Raw genomic sequence first — 17,028 nt, 5'->3', positions numbered from 1 at the left:
AGAGTTTCACCCCGCCAAGGACCTTGGCCTGGGCCCACATTTCTGCCCTAGTCAGTCAGTGTATTTGTGCCAGATAGGTAAAACACCGCGATGGGAAGTCTTTGTGTACCCACAGTATAGGCAGACCCATGTAACATTTCTGTTGCAAAAGTATAGGCAGACCCCAGTAACATTTCTGTAGTAAAAGTATAGACGAACCCCAGTAACATTCCTGTTGCAAAAGTATAGGCAGACCCCAGTAACATTTCTGTAATAAAAGTATAGGCGGACCCCAGTAACATTCCTGTAGCAGACGTATAGGCAGACCCCAGTAACATTTCTGTAGCAAAGGTATAGGCAGACCCAATAACATTTCTGTAGCAAAAGTATAGGCAGACCCCTGTAACATTTCTGTAGCAAGAGTATAGGTGAACCCCTGAAACATTGGTGTACCATGACTGTAGGCGCAGGCCGGAAAAATTAGTTAGATAACAGTATAGGCGAGGGCCAGAAAAATTGGTGTACCAAGAGTACAAGTGTACCCCTGAAAAATTGCTCAACCGCGAGGGCAGGTGAAACCCATAAACATTTTTTAAAGATACAGCTCGCTGTTGCTTAATTTGTAACAAAGCCTGGAGGCAGCCCTGTGGGGAAAAAAATGGTTTCTGTTAAAGTATCAAAACTTTTGAAACTTTGAAAAATTGTAAAAAAATTATAAACAGAGCCTTTTGGGCCACAGAAAAATTGGCAGTTCAGCGTGAGGACCTGCTGTTTTATGAGGAGGAGTAATAATATCCGAGAGTGATTGACAAATCTAATTCCCCCTTTTTTTCCGGTGATAGAGAATGCTTTTTTCTTCGGTTGCAGCGAAAGGAATCTTTAGGTTCCACTGGTGGAGAAGAGAAGTCTGGGGAAATCCAGCCTTTGTTCATCTTTATGAGTGTAAGCATGTCGGCACTGGCAGTTGATAGGCAGGTACGCTTATCCGTGATGATTTCCCCAGCTGCACTAAACGCCCTCTCTGACAAGACACTAGCAGCAGGGCAGGCCAGCACCTCCAGGGCGTACAGCGCAAGTTCGTGCCACGTGTCCAGCTTTGACACCCAATAGTTGTATGGAGCAGAGGCATCACGGAGGACGGTGGTACGATCGGCTACGTACTCTCTCACCATCTTTTTACAGTGCTCCCTCTGACTTAGCCTTGACTGGGGAGTGGTGACACAGTCTTGCTGGGGAGCCATAAAGCTGGCAAAGGCCTTGGAGAATGTTCCCCTGCCTGCGCTGAACATGCTGCCTGATCCCCGCGCCTCCTCTGCTACTTGGCCCTCGGAACTGCGTCTTCTGCCACTAGCGCTGTCAGATGGGAAGTTTACCATCATTTTTTCCACCGGGGCCCTGTGGTATTGCATCACTACCGTACCCCTTTCCTCTTCGAGAATGAGAGTGGAAAGTTTCTCCTTATACCGTGGGTCAAGAAGGGTGTACACCCAGTAATCCATGTTGGCCAGAATGCGTCTAACGCGAGGGTCACGAGAAAGGCAGCCTAACATGAAGTCAGCCATGTGTGCCAGGGTACCAGTACGCAACACATCGCTGTCCTCACTAAGAAGATGACTTTCAGGATCCTCCTCCTCTATAGCCCATACACGCTAAACAGATGAGAGGCAAGCAGCATGGGTACTCTCTGCAGTGTGTCCAGCTGTCTCTTCCCCCTCCTACTCCTCCTCCAAAACGCGCTGAGATATAGACATGAGGGTGGTCTGGCTATCAAGCAACATACTGTCATTCTCTATCTCCTCTTCCAACTGCAAAGCGTTGGCCTTTATGCTTTGCAGCAAACTTCTCAGCAGGCAAAGCAGCGGGATGGTAATACTAATGATTGCCGCATTGCCACTCACCATATGGGTAGACTCCTCAAAGTTTCCGAGGACCTGGCAGATATCTGCCATTCATGCCCACTCCTCAGTAAAGAATTGGGGAGGTTGACTACCACTATGCCGCCCATGTTGCAGCTGGTATTCCACTATTGCTCTACGCTGCTCGTACAGCTTGGCCAACATGTGCAGCGTAAAATTCCAGTGTGTGGGCACGTCGCACTGCAGTCGGTGCTCTGGCAGCTGAAACTGATGTTGAAGGGTCCTCAGGGTGGCAGCGTCCGTGGTGGAATTGCGGAAATGTGCGCAGACGTGGCGCACCTTGTCGAGCAGGTCAGACAAGTGGGCGTAGTTTTTCAGAAACCGCTGAACCACAAGATTGAAGACGTGGGCCAGGCATGGCACGTGTGTGAGGCTACCGCGCTGCAGAGCCGCCACCAGGTTACGGCCGTTGTCACACACGACCATGCCCGGTGGAGGCTCAGCGGCAAAATCCAGAGGTCGGTCTGCTCTGTCAGACCCTGCAACAGCTCGGGGGCCGTGTGCCTCGTCACCTAAGCTAATTCATTTTAGCATGGTTTGCTGATGCTTGCCCACCGCTGTGCTGCCGCGCCGCACACTAACGACTGCTGGCGACGTGCTCACACTTCTTAATTAAGAGGTAGAGGTGGCGAAGGAAGAGGAGGGGGAGGGTTTGGAGGAGGTGGCATAAAACGCCGCAGATACCAGCACCGAGGTAGGACCCACTATTCTGGGTGTGGGTAGGACATGAGCGGTCCCAGGCTCTGACTCGGTCCCAGCCTCCACCAAATTCACCCAATGTGCCGTCAGGGAGATATAGTGGCCCTGTCCGCCAGTACTTGTCCATCTGTCCGTGGTTAAGTGGACCTTCCCAGTAACCGCGTTGGTGAGGGCACGATTGATGTTGCGGTAGACGTGTTGGTGTAGGGCTGGGACGGCACACCGGGAAAAATACTGGCGACAGGGGACCGAGTAGCGAGGGACCGCCGCCGCCAGCATGTTTTTAAAAGCCTCTGTTTCCACAAGCCTGTATGGCAGCATCTCCAGGCTGATTAATTTGGCTATGTGCACCTTTAAAGCATCTGCATGCAGGTGGGTGGCAGTGTATTTGCGCTTTTGCTCCAACGCTTGTGTTAGCGACAGTTGAACGCTGCACTGAGAGACATTGCTGGATGGAGTGGAGGACGGTGGAGGTGAGGGTGTGGGTGCAGGCTGGGAGGCACTCATGCCTGTGTCCTGGGAGGGGGATTGGATCTGTATGGCAGGTTGGGGCACAGGGGAAGAGGCACTGGTGTGACCAGGAGGCGGTGAATGGCCTTCGTCCCACCTTGTGGGGTGCTTGGCCATCATATGCCTGCGCATGCTGGTGGTGGTGAGGCTGGTAGTGGTGGCTCCCCGGCTGATCTTGGTGCGACACAGGTTGCACACCACTGTTCGTTGGTCGTCCACGCTCTCACTAAAAAACATTTACACATTTGAACACCTAGCCCTTTGCACAGAGGCTTGCTGCGAGGGGGTCCTTTGGGAAACACTCCACTGCCTCTTCCAACCTATCCTGTTGCTGCACTTGCCTCCCCCTCTGAAGCCCTGTCCTCAGTAGGCTTATCAAACCAGGTGGAGTCAGTCACCTCTTCGTCCAGCTGCTGTTCCTCCAAATCCTCTGTGCGCTCCTCCCTCGGACTTACTGCACTCACTACTACCTCACTGACAGACAACTGTGTCTCATCATCGACCTCCTCACCCACAAAAAGCTCTTAAGACAGTTGCCGGCAGTCCCCAGCCTCATCACCGGACTCCGGGAACTTTCCAAAGGTTGGGCATCGGTCACGACAAACTCCTCAGGTGAGAGAGGAACCAGTTTTTCCCACTCATGGCAGGGACCCGAGAACAGTTCCTGGGAGTCTGCCTGCTCATCAGAATATGTCATTTTCAAGGAGTGAGGAGGCTGGGGGGAAGGAGGAGCAGCAGCCAGAGGATTCAGAGTTGCAGTCCCTAGGCCGGGAGTAGCGGACTGTGTAGAAGACTGGGTGGTCGATACATTGCTGGATGCATTTTCTGCAATCCACGACAGGACCTGCTCACACTGCTCTGTTTGCAATAAAGGTCTACCACGTGGACCCGTAAATTGTGATATGAAGCTGGAGACCCGAGCAACTTGCCTCTCTCCTCCTAATCCCGCAGCAGCTTTGATTCACCACGACCAGGAACTCGGCCTGTGCCCACACCCTCACTTGGACGTCCGCGTCCACGTCGTCGACCCTTACCCCTGCTCCTCATCATGGCGGATTAAGAATAGAGCAGGGCCCAAATATATTACCCCACTGTACAGCACTGACAACTGTGGCTTAATTCACCGCACACAGAGACTTGTAGATAGCGGAGGCTCTATGCTGTGGCTTTAAAACATTAACCCGCTGTCTTGCGCTGATACCCAGGGGTAATTTATCGCTCACAGAGACTTGTAGATAATAGAAGCTGTGTGGAGTAGGAGAAGACTCTAAAGCCAGTGGATCGTGCTGGTAACTGCGGCTATCCCAACCCCACCAAGGAAAGGGTAGTGAGACGCTCTGCACAGCGGCAGAGCTGAAATACTTTGCAGTTGCCCAGGAAATATTACAGTACTGTTTAGCGGTGAGACCTCTGTCTAATGCACTGCAGACACAGAACAGTATAAATGAAGTCGTTTGCAGTAGGCTAGGAGATGTTAGAGAGCAGTTTCATGGTGAGAGCAGCCTGAGAATGCTATTACTGACAGGCTGGGAACTGGCCTAGGCCCTAGATGCGTAATACAAAAATGGATGCACTACAACTCCCAGCAAGCCACAACTATAATGCACACGGTCAGATGTAGCCCTAAGAAGGAGCTTTGGGGTTTTTGCATGGAGGATCAGCAGTGTATAGTGTATAACTTTTCCTATAGAATTGGCTGTGTCCCTACACTCTGTGTCTTATTCACTGCAGACACAGAATGGTATAAATAAAGTCGTTCGCAGTAGGCTAGGAAATATTTGAGTGCAGTTTCACGGTGAGAGCTGGTTGTACGGCACTGCAGCCTGAGAACGCTATTACTGAAAGGCTGGGAAAAGGCTTAGATGCGTAATACAAAAATGGATGCACTACAACTCCCAGCAGCCCATAACTAAAATACACACGGTCAGATGTAGCCCTAAAAAGGACCGTTGGGGTTCTTGAAGACAGGATCCTACTCTAACACTTTCCCTTTATCAACAGCAGCTCTTCCCCTAAACTCTGCATAATAAACTGCAAACTGAGAACAGTATAGCTGAAATGGCCTGCACAGCCTGAGATGAAAAACAAAATGGTGCACTACTGCTCCCAGCCAGCCACAACAGTAATGCACACGGTCAGATGTAGCCCTAAGAAGGACTGCTGGGGTTCTTGAAGACTGGATCCTACTCTAACACTTTCCCTGTATCAGCAGCAGTTTCCCTAACCTCTGCCAGCATGCGTCTGAGGCCAGCCTCGGGCGGGACCACTTTAAGTTCTCGGCGGTCTCTGTGGGGTGGGATAGGGCTAGCACGTCACAGCAGGAAGTGGTAATGCCTTCCCTGCATGTCTATTGGCTAGAAAATGGCGCTAAACATGCGGGGAAGGTAATGCAATTGACTCGAGTACCGCGTGGTGTTCGCCTCGAGTAACAAGCATCTCGAGTACCCTAATGCTCTAATGAGCATCAAGCTCAGACGAGTGTGCTCGCTCATCTCTAGTGTTCAAGACTCACCATCTCTCTTTAGCCGGCTAGCAAATGGAATTGTACAGTAATAGGAGATACTCCATCTATATATCTATTTAAGAACCCAATAGACCATCCCTGTTCATGACTCGTGGTCGACATCTTCAAAGCGGCTGCTTCTTTTATTTCTTTGTCTTCCTTTTCTGCTTCTCTACTCTTCATCTTTCTTATTCCTAGGTACCCTGCTATATTACCGTCCCCCTCTACCCCACAATACTTTTTTTTAAATTTCTTTTTAAACTTAGTTACTTGGTTTCTTACTTTAGAAGAATAACACCATAGGCTGAGCCCTTCCTGATTATCACAACCAGGGCCTCAGGTATATTCATACTTGAGAGGGATATTCGGAGAGGTGGCATATGTCACCAACAAAATCACCAATTTACATGAAAATTTGAGTCAATTGTTATTAAACAAAATACAAGAGGACAAGTTTAACAATTTATATCATCACAACTTATATGTTAAATCTTTGATATTTTATTGTATTTGTGTTTCTTGTATTACCTTTAACTTTTCAATAAAAATCTTTTGAATACAAAACATTTCTCACATTCTTAACATGAAAATGGATTTTCTCTTGTGTGAATTCCCAGATGAGAAAGAGTCGGTGTCTGCTTAAAACAGTTTCCATATTCCTACAATGAATTAAGCTTCTCCTCTAATGAATATGGCTTTTTTCATGTTTCTTATTTATGTGTGAAAGATTTCCCATATTTAGAACATTAAAATGGCTTCTCTACCCTGCATGAATTCTCTGATGTAATGCAAGACTTGATTTTTGGTCAAAACATTTCCCACATTAAGAATATGAATATGGCTTCACCCCTGCGTGAATTCTATGATGGTTTGCAAGATGTGATTTTCGCTTAAAACATTTCCCACATTCAGGACATGAATATGGCTTCTCCCCTGTATGAATGCTCTGATGTTTAACAAGATATGATTTTAGGCTAAAACATTTCCCACATTCAGAACATGAATATGGCTTCTCCACTGTGTGAATTTTCTGATGTGACACAAAACTTGATTTTATGTTAAAACATTTTCCACATTCAGAACATGAATATAACTTCTCCCCTGTGTGAATTCTCTGATGTAACACAAGAATTGATTCTAGGTTAAAAGATTTCCCACATTCAGAACATGCATATGGCTTCTCCACTATATGAATTCTCTGATGTTTAACAAGATATGATTTTCGGTTAAAACATTTCCCGCATTCAGAACAGTAATATGGCATCTCTCCTGTGTGAATTCCCTGATGTAACACAAGACTTGATTTTCGGTTGAAACATTTCCCACATTCAGAACATGAATATGACTTCTCCACTTTATGAATTCTCTGGTGTTTAACAAGATATGATTTTTGGTTAAAACATTTCCCACATTCAGAACATGAATATGGCATCTCCCCTGTGTGAATTCTCTGATGTAACACAAAACTTGATTTTATGTTAAAACATTTTCCACATTCAGAACATGAATATGACTTCTCCCCTGTGTGACTTCTCTGATGTTCAACAAGATTTGATTTTCGATTAAAACATTTCCCACATTCAGAACATGAATAAGGCTTCTCCCCTGTGTGAATTATCTGATGTTTACCAAGATATGATTTTCGGGTAAAACATTTCCCACATTCAGAACATGAATATGGCTTCCCCACTCTATGAATTCTCTGGTGTTTAACAAGATATGATTTTTGGCTAAAACATTTCCCACATTCAGAGCATGAATATGGCATCTCCCCTGTGTGAATTCTTTGATGTAACACAAGAGTTGATTCTAGGTTAAAACATTTCCCACATTCAGAACATGAATATGGCTTCTCTTCTTTGTGAATTCTCAGATGTGACACAAAACTTGATTTTATGTTAAAACATTTCCTACATTCAGAACATGAATTTGGCTTCTTCCCTGTGTGAGTTCTCTGATGTTTAACAAGGTATGATTTTCAGTTGAAACATTGCCTACATGCAGAACATGAATATGGCTTCTCCCCTGTGTGAACTCTTTGATGTTTCACATCTGTTCTGTATATTTTTTTTTGTTTAACAATCTGTAATGAATCAGAAGATGGAACCTGTTTAGAAGGATCAGAAGATAGTTTTTTGCTTTGAAGTACTGAGGATATATTTGTGATAATAGGAGGCTCTTCATATGTATCTTGTATGATACCAGGATCTACCGCTTTCAAATCTTTTGATATCAGATGTCCGTTGGAGCTCCTGGTTTTTTCATCTGCCAAGAATAAAATGGATTGTAATATTTTTGAATATAACATTACAGCTATACCAATAGCTCATGACATTTGTATATAAAATGTTCATACAAATTATAAGGCTGGTATTGAAATCGAAACATTAAAAGGTTTTTCCCATTTACATGAGCCACAATAATTTGTGGAGCACCTAATCTACTGACAGCCATCCTAATGAATAGATTATTTTAGCCAATAAGATTATTTTTTGTTGTGATTTTATAATGCGGTGACTTTAGATTAGTACATACAGCTGGAGTTCTCATCCACGGCTCATACAGCTAATAAGGTTACAGAGTACAGAAGCTTTTAGAAGAAAGTATCACGCATTATTCTGACTTCCTGGGAGAATACTAAAAAACCTCCAGTTTTCATTGTTTGCCCAGGATAAACAGCACAAAAATGACAGAGAAGTGCAATGTGTTTTAGAAGGCTTATAAACAGATTCACCTCCTTTTTCAAGCATTGAACATAGAGATATAAAGCCCCCATATGCTTCCATGCTTACTTTGAAAGCGAACCTAGAGGCTCGCTGGGGCCTGCAAAATCCTCATCCAAATAAGTAAATCCTCTATTTTTTTGTAAACCACCCTCTGATCACTGGGTGAATTGCTTAATGTCGATGGATGACAGAAACTCCCATGTTTACATGCGGAACTGTTGAACCTTGACATATTGATTTAATCTCTTCAGATGCAGAACAGGTCGGACAGTGCTGTCCTCCTTGGGTAACATGAAGAGATTGAAATAGAACCTCCTGCACTGTTCTAAAGGGGAAACAGGAATAATTACACACTGAGAGGAGAGAGTGTGTATCGCATTAAACAAAGCATTGAACAATGAAAGTGAGACTGGACTTCTGGAACTGAAGAAGCAATCTTGGGGTCGGGCGGAAAACTATATGGCTTAGCTCTAAGAGATGACTTCCCGAACAGATATGTCTAATACTTGAGTGATTTATGTCTCCCTGAATAGGAAAAGTCATCCGCTCACTCTGAATGCCTTGGTTGGGGACAGCCATACACACAGAAGATTTACTATAGGCGGACGTGGAGTATAGTGGCCAGGGACACCAGGACGGGCGCGGTTTGTAGGACAGAAGGATTTTTTGTTATCTAAAGTCCGGGGCCTGAAGCAATAAAAAAAACAAAACTGAAGCCTTTTCTTCTGTACAGAACCACACATGGCTGGCTTTGTTTTGTGGTAAATGAGAACTCTTACCAACAGTAGCTTCAGAAATAATATTGGCTAGTCAAGAATGGGTGATGAAAATCAGTGCCACCTGAGATAAGGACAAAGGAGAAGCAGTCCTGCCGCATTCCCATGGGCTGTAGCCACATGAGACTCTGCTTCCCGCCAGCAGGACCACCGCAGCGGTTTCCCAAGCTGTAAGGAGGCCTGCAAAATAGGAGAAAATTGAGCTTTCTCCCATAGGGAAGTCTTCATACCACCCAGGAATATGCCACGCCAAGGAGCATCTACTAGGGGGCTTAGTATAGGTAGAGAGGTCTCGGTGGGTGGGTGAGGGGGGTGGGGGTTGGAAGTGAAGTGAAGAAAGGTGGTTGTAGTGCTGGTGGTAAGAAGAAAGTGGAAGAAAGAAAGGGAGGAGAGAATACTTACCTCAGTGGAGTGAATACTCACCTAACCGCCATAGACCGTAGAGCTCTGAGACTCTAAGCTAAAACTGATTAGCTGGTTTATGCAGGAGGTGTGTAGCTGGTAGGAAAGGGTAACACTTTTTTTTTGCTTAGTAGCGAATAATGAAAACAATGCTGAGATTGTCTTTGGCTGAATAAGGGAATATACAGCTGGAAACCCTGACAACACAGACTCTTCTCTACATGTAGTCTCACCTGGGGGGTCATCTGTAGGAATCCCCTCCTTACACGGCTGATCCACCCTCACATGTGTCTCTGTAGCATCAATAGGGATCGGATCTTCCTCCAGTTTTGCAAGCTGTGAAATAAATATTGTAAAAGTCATCACACAGTTGGAGAAGTCGTGTGGAAGGTTTTATATGGCCAGAAAAGGTCATTAATTAGTATGAGGAGCCGGAATGACATGACAGCAGTAGTGATCTGGGCCAAATAGCTGCAGGTCTCCTGTATAACTTTAACCTGTTGCTTCTTTATTCCAAGCAGAAGTCTCCAGAACCAGAAAATAGTGATAAGATGCAGATATCTAATGTCTGCGGTCAGCTGTAATCCTGCCATCTCCAGCTTTCTCACTACACAAGTATCAATCATATAATAAGACTGAACACAAGACCTTCCAAGCCGTCGAAAGACCAGAGGGGAGATTTCATGAGACCTTCTCTCCATCTACCTGATCATCCTGTAAAAGAAGAGGACGGGGACATCTCTCCGCTGCTGTTCTCGTACTGGATCTACCTGCAGAAAACACAGAAAGCCACTGAATTCATTCTCTACATACAAATAATAAAGGCCATGTGGATTTATTCCTGTCTATTACCTGGTGATGGGGGGGACTGGTGGTCTTCCATCATGACGTCCTTGTACAGATCCTTGTGTCCTTCTAAATACTCCCACTCCTCCATGGAGAAAAAGACAGTGACGTCCTGACACCTTATAGGAACCTGACAACACAATGATACCATCATCACCCAGACACGTTATACTGTCATAGCGTTACTGTATAATGTCTCAGCATTCCCAGCAGCGTCACCTCTCCAGTCAGCAGCGCAATCTTCTTGTTGGTGAGTTCTAGGATCTTCTGCTCATCGATCTCCTCCAGTTTCAGGGGGTGAGGTGGTAGCCCTGTGATTGGGCTCAGGGGTTTTCCCCATCCATCAAACACCGGGGCCTGACAGCCATCACTAGAAGTCTTCTTCAGTACCATGTAATCCTGTTTATGGGGAGATACATCCATAAATATCCCTGCAGAAATTCCCAGAGTCCTTCATGTCTCCAGTTATGTCCAACAATTATTAATACATCTGTGTTCATCCTCTCCGTTGTTCTACTCAGTCACAGGAGCAGAAGAGCCAAATTATCAGAGTTTTGGTTCTGCTAGATGACAGACAATAATGACCCCCAACAAACTCCAATTGCCTTATAGTAGATCTGTTGGGTTTCCGTCATTCTACCAGAACAACCGGCTCTATTATTTTCCCGACATTTATGATGAATCGGCAGTAAATCCTCTGCCGTAGATGTGACCAGAGACTGACATAGATAAGAATGATGGAACGTGATGTCATCCCCAGAATCTCTCACCTCTCCTGTAAGCTGGAAGAGTATCTCTAGGGTGAGGTTGAATATATTCTCTGCCCTCTTGCCCCTCTTCCTATCCATCCATGTCGGGTCAATCAGGAAAATGATCTGATATAAAAAACATTTCCCACATTCAGAACATGATTATGGCTTCTCCCCTGCGTGAAATCTTTGATGTTTAACATCTTTTCTGTAAATTTTAATTTGTTTAATATTCTGTAATGAATCAGAAGATGTAACCTGTTTAGAAGGATCAGAAGATAGATGTTTGCTGTGAAGTGCTGAGGATGTATTTGGGACAATAGCAGGCTCTTCATATGTATCTTGTATGACACCAGGATCCTCCACTTTACGATCTGTTGATATCAGACGTCTCTTGGAGCTCCTGGTTTTGTCATCTACCAACAATAAAATGGATTTTAATAATTTTGAATGTAACATTACAACTATACCAATAGCTTATGACTAGAGATGAGCGAACACCAAAATGCTTGGATGCTCGTTGCTCAAGTCGAGCTTTTTGGAATGCTCGAGAGCTCGTTTCGAGTAATGAAGCCCATTGAAGTCAATAGGAGACTCAGGCATTTTTTAAGCTGATCCATGCTCCGCATAGGGGAGGGTGTGTGAATCACCTAAAAACATCAGAAAGTGATAGAAACACCACAGAAATGGATAGGGAACAGCAGGGGCAGTATGCATGGATGCATCTGAGGCTCCCAGGTGACACTATTAAGCCAAATTGTGGGCAAGAGCCTGGCAGTCACCCCCCTAACAATTTACTTGGGACAGATCGTAATCAGCAAGGCACACACGCTGGCACATCTTAGCTAAGCACCACACTAGGTGCAACGAAGGCCAATCACCGCCTGTGGGTGACACATCTGCCTCTTATCCTGTGCTGCATGCTGGCATTACTGTCCAATCCCCCCCCCCCCCCCCAGGATACAGGCACAAGCCTGCGTCCACAGTGTACTCAAATTTTTCCCAGCGCAGCGTTCAGCTGTCCTCGTGCCACACGGTCACTTGATAGCCACACCACCCTCATGTCTATTTTTAAGTGCGTATTGGATGAGGAGGAACAGGAGACACACACTGCAGAGGGTTGGCAGGGCCTGGCAGTGACCCTCTATGAAATTGTGGGCGATATCACACTATGCTGATGAGAATTGATGATAAATTAACGTATCATCAGATTTCCAATCCCGTGCCACCTCCGTGCAATATTGCCTGGAGCCACAAACGTGGACATAAAGGGCTCTCAGATGCCAGTACTTCTACCCATCTCCACAATTTAGCAACACATTCTAAAAACCAAAGATTTTGAAAGTCTCATTAAATCAGTTAAGCTTCCTGTGAACGCTCCAATCCAGTATCTCGGATAACTGTGGTAAAACGAGAGCTTATACATGCCGACCAGCGCTGACCCCCCAGGGATGCGTGTGTTTATCAGACCCAAACCAAACCGGCTGTTTACGACTCAGGGTATTTTACGTCCGCTTAAATTTAAAAACAGGCAGTGTCCAATGAGCTCTGTCCTGTTATACAGTGCTGATCAGAATTGCAATGCCATGCCACCTCCGTCACAAAATTGTCAGGAGCCACAAACGTGGCCATAAAGCGGACTCGGATGCTAGTACTTCTAACCATCTGCACAATTCAACAACGCATTCTGAAACAAAAGATTTGTTTTAAGCAGGAGGTGTCACAAATGTTACCACCACAGGTATACAGTACAACTGTCAATGTCTCATGAAATCAGTTACGCTTCCTTTGATCGCTACAAGGAGAGTGGGACACATGAAGAAATTTGAGTGGTCAAAGCAGGACAATTCATTCTGTCTAGGTGTCAGGTAGCTGGACACTGCGCTGGGATACATTTGTGGACTCTGTGGGCGTATGATGCTGAAACCAGCACGTTTGCTGAATTGTAGTGGTGAACCTCTTCAAAATTGGTGGCGAGAACCTGGAGGCGGCCCTCCGAAAAAATTGCTTTGACAGAGGCTTGTAGTGGAAACCCAATATTTCTATATTTTGGACTTTGAGCCTTTGGTAGTGGACATTAGTGAATTTAACATTCTGTATAACCAAATGTCATGTTTGCCTTCTGTCCTTACATTTACGCAATATGCAATACATCCTCTTATGAAACTTCTGTTCTCAAACGCTGACAAGATAATATATAGTATAAACACGTTACATTTTCCATCTGTTTTGCAACTTTGGAAGACAGTATAACTCAGACATGGACAACCGCAGTCTGAAACAGCTACCGCAATAATTACTCAAGCAATTTTACTGGAAACGTATGCAAATAACATGGGAGGTCTATGCTATTACTAACTCATGATGTAACCCAATTATATCGAAGGAACCACACGTGGGCCTAAGACAACTCAGTCATTTCATCCACCACCTGATGGCCAATCACAGATGACCGGAGGATGGAAGAAAAAAAAAAAAGGCTGCTAACTTCATTTAAAAAGAGGAAGTGCCATAACTCTTAATAGAAGTGAAGCAATTCCTGTGCTGTAATAAATAAATAAACTATACGTCCGTCATACAAATGTAAAAAGTTATATGCCACTCACATCCTGAGGGGGCTCTTAAGAATACATCTATGTTTGCCAAGTCCCCAATTCAATTGTAACCACATACAATGTTAGGTGGTCACCGCTGTGACAGTAAAGTTACAACATAATATATGTAATTTATGCATTAGACATTAGAATTTCCCTAAGTGTCAGAAAGAGGAAGAGAAGGTGGGCTGAAATGGCGTCTGTATTAACACACGCCAAAGACACCAGCGTTCAATATAACAGTTTAGTAAATAGAGAGAATTGCAGTACATTACCAATCAGATGGAGATGCCCGGCATCTAAGACTGCATCTGCCCAGTCGCCGGAAGTCTGGGACAAAAACTGTTGTAAAAGTAAAAATTAGCCACGTTCTCCCTTGTAATCCTGTCGCTAGGCTGTCACGGGAGCGAGAGATTTTAAAAAGAGGAAGTTACTAGCCCTGACAACGTCCCAGCACCAGTAAAGTACATTCGCAGACAATATAAAATAAATAAATAAACTACAGGGAGTAAGAGAAACTGCAGAGAAGCCAAGGAATGGGAAACAAGCAGGTAACGATAAGGCCAGGTATCCACAGGAGGAACGGGGTAGATTGACCCGTAATTTGTAAAATGTAAATTGTGTGATGCATAAGACTTTATCTTTATTGGGTTGTGATGTGTATCCAAGGACTGCCAACCTTGAATGAGAGAATAAGGAAGTAAGGGATTAGCCTGATTCAGAGGGGTGGAGCTAGATGATGCAAGAACACGTCTCTTATCCAAGGAGGGGGTAAGAATCATAAATAGCCAGAAGAAAAAGTTTTGTTTTTTTCTCCTGTCTCAAACTCAGCTTTCCACGTTTCCTGACACCCACAAGACCGGCATAGGGAAATTGAATATACCCACCATGATAATATATACGAGACCCAGATACACACCCCTGGGTCAAACAGTATCCCCCTAGTTTAAAAAAAAAAAAAGGGGGTGAAGGGTCAGCCACGCATGTTACGTGCTGTGTGCTGATGCTTTGGAAAAACTGCCAACCGGCCACAAATTTACTGTTAATTTCTCTTGCAGAAGGCTGTAAGGCCTGGAGGCCTCCAAAGACTAACCAAGTCCTGCAAGAAAGGTTGTTCTCTGGGCCAGGCCATACCTGTACATACACCCGTTGCCAAATTCCGCACCTTTCTGGGCCTTGTTTCATACTGCCGCCCATACGACAGTATTGACACAAAAGCACAGAGGACAACCACAGCCATGAGGTTAGATCCAGTGACTCGAGGAGCTCCCTCATGTGTTTGTGCGGTGGCAGCAGTACAGGCAATGGTTGACAAATCTTCTAAGTTGGTATTGGACTACCCCCTAGTGGTCCACACCCCAAATGACACCCAGAACATACTCATGCAAGTGTAACCCAAGCACTTATCTCTGGCCTATTAGATCCAGCTACAATGTGCTCTTTCCATGCCTCCCCCAATATTTCTTCCCAATGTTGTAATACCTTGAATCCGGCTACTCTTCTTTTAATCAGGTATTCCGGTTCAAACGGGGAAGGGGAGGCATAGGTGATCTGAGTATGACAGATCAGCTATTTTTTTTAAGTTTTTTGAGATTCTGTGCAACAAAATTCTGACAAAAACTGTTATTAGAATACACTGTTAATGATGCATATTTTGAGTTTTCTTTTGTAGATGGTACCAGGGTGAGGATTGATGACTCCGAACCAGATATGCAGAGCTCACACAACAAGATGTCCTAAACGCAGAAGCTCTGCCTCCGCATGTCTCAGGGCAAGAAGCGGTACCGGAGGCCCTCACTGAGGCGGGTGGAGTGGTAGAAGGTAAGACGGCAACTCTTTACACTGACTCCTGGAATGCATTTGGCATAGCTCATGATTACGGCCCAATATGGAAGGCCAGACAGCTTGTTATCTCAGTAGGACAGCCAATTAAGAATGGTGCAGCGGTGCAGAGTCTCATGGAAACCCTACTACTACTACCTGGCAATGGAGAATTCACACCGATTTCTACAATGGAGAAGCAAGAGATGACACCCTCGCCGACAACACAGCAAAGGCAGCGGTCTTCCAGCCGTGGAAGAAAGAAGAATAGATACTGACAGCATGAGTCAGTGATAAAAACTTTGGACATTGATAAAACCTTTGGACTTTGATAAAACCTTTGGACTTTGATAAAACCTTTGGACTTTGATAAAACCTTTGGACTTTGATAAAACCTTTGGACTTTGATAAAACCTTTGGACTTTGATAAAACCTTTGGACTTTGATAAAACCTTTGGACTTTGATAAAACCTTTGGACTTTGATAAAACCTTTGGACTTTGATAAAACCTTTGGACTTTGATAAAACCTTTGGACTTTGATAAAACCTTTGGACTTTGATAAAACCTTGGACTTTGATAAAACCTTGGACTTTGATAAAACCTTGGACTTTGATATGTCAAGGACTTTACAGTTACAAGTCAACGAGGAAAGAAAGCAGATGGGCTAAAAGACGGGAGCGACAGAGCAGGACGGCGTATGGCGAACAATCAACAGAACTTGCCTACAGAGGTCCCTGTCCCCCATGATGGCCCAACTGGTACACAGAATCAAAAGCAGCGACGACGTCGACACTGAACAAGAATGGGTGACACCTAGGTTCTCTGTAGCTGCTGCATCATTTGTCCAGTTAGCATGATCTTTGTCATATGCGAGTCCGGACAGAAGTAAGGTGGCCATATAACACTTGCCTTGACCACTCTACCCATTTCAGAGATTGCCAATTTGACCACACTCAGCTCACACCTGTTGAGGAGTATGAATATGTGCCTGTTGTTGCTCGAGTCTTTTTCAGGTTGGAGGCCCACCCTGATACTAAGGTAAATGAGCAGATAACCACACAGAAGCTCATGAATGAGGTAATCTGCAGATACAGGGTACCGGAAGTGAATGAGGTAATCTGCAGATACAGGGTACCGGAAGTGAATGAGGTAAACGAAGGTACACACTTCACAGGTAAAATAATGTGACATCATGTCTGGAAAGTAATTGGACAGGGGAGTGTGCCTTAGTAAAGCCCTTATGCTCTTCCACATCCTGTCAGACAGCATTGAGGATAATGAGGTTACCCCCCATAGTTACTCTATCTTGATCCAACTCTGCTGTGTTCTGTAGTTATCCTGTCATGTTGGTCTACCCTTGTTTTCTGCATAGGTACGATGGCTCTTTCCAGTCTTGTCACTAGGTAGTGTAGGGTCAGGGTAGGCGGCCTGGACGTGTTCACCATCAGGACTATCTCCAGGAGGGACATTGGTGTGGGTGAAGATTAGGGAGTCCCACGCCGTGCG

At 45.0% G+C, this 17,028-nt stretch overlaps 2 protein-coding genes and 1 pseudogene across 2 annotated transcripts in view; all 3 read right to left on the bottom strand.

The window, feature by feature from the left end:
- LOC136624365 (zinc finger protein 83-like) overlaps positions 1-17,028 on the bottom strand; it is a 179,900-nt pseudogene that overhangs the window by 91,029 nt on the left and 71,843 nt on the right.
- Positions 1-17,028, bottom strand: part of LOC136626716 (zinc finger protein 27-like) — a 659,137-nt gene that overhangs the window by 576,379 nt on the left and 65,730 nt on the right. The window contains exons 3-6 of the mRNA XM_066601724.1: positions 11,365-11,522; positions 11,128-11,232; positions 10,577-10,756; positions 10,364-10,487 (exon numbers count right to left, since the gene is read on the bottom strand). Of these exons, the coding sequence (XP_066457821.1) occupies positions 10,364-10,487; positions 10,577-10,756; positions 11,128-11,232; positions 11,365-11,522 (567 nt within the window). The remainder of the gene's footprint in view (positions 1-10,363; positions 10,488-10,576; positions 10,757-11,127; positions 11,233-11,364; positions 11,523-17,028) is intronic.
- Positions 6,053-7,585, bottom strand: LOC136624987 (zinc finger protein 83-like; the record flags this gene model as incomplete). The annotated part of the gene is made up of 1 exon (XM_066598911.1): positions 6,053-7,585. A coding segment is annotated over one exon (1,155 nt), but the record flags the coding sequence as incomplete, so codon positions are not given.

This window comes from Eleutherodactylus coqui, chromosome 4 (genome assembly GCF_035609145.1).
Source record: "Eleutherodactylus coqui strain aEleCoq1 chromosome 4, aEleCoq1.hap1, whole genome shotgun sequence".
Taxonomy (NCBI): domain Eukaryota; kingdom Metazoa; phylum Chordata; class Amphibia; order Anura; family Eleutherodactylidae; genus Eleutherodactylus; species Eleutherodactylus coqui.
The sequence above is the reverse complement of the archived record's forward strand: the minus strand, read 5'-3'. Positions and strand labels throughout refer to the sequence as shown.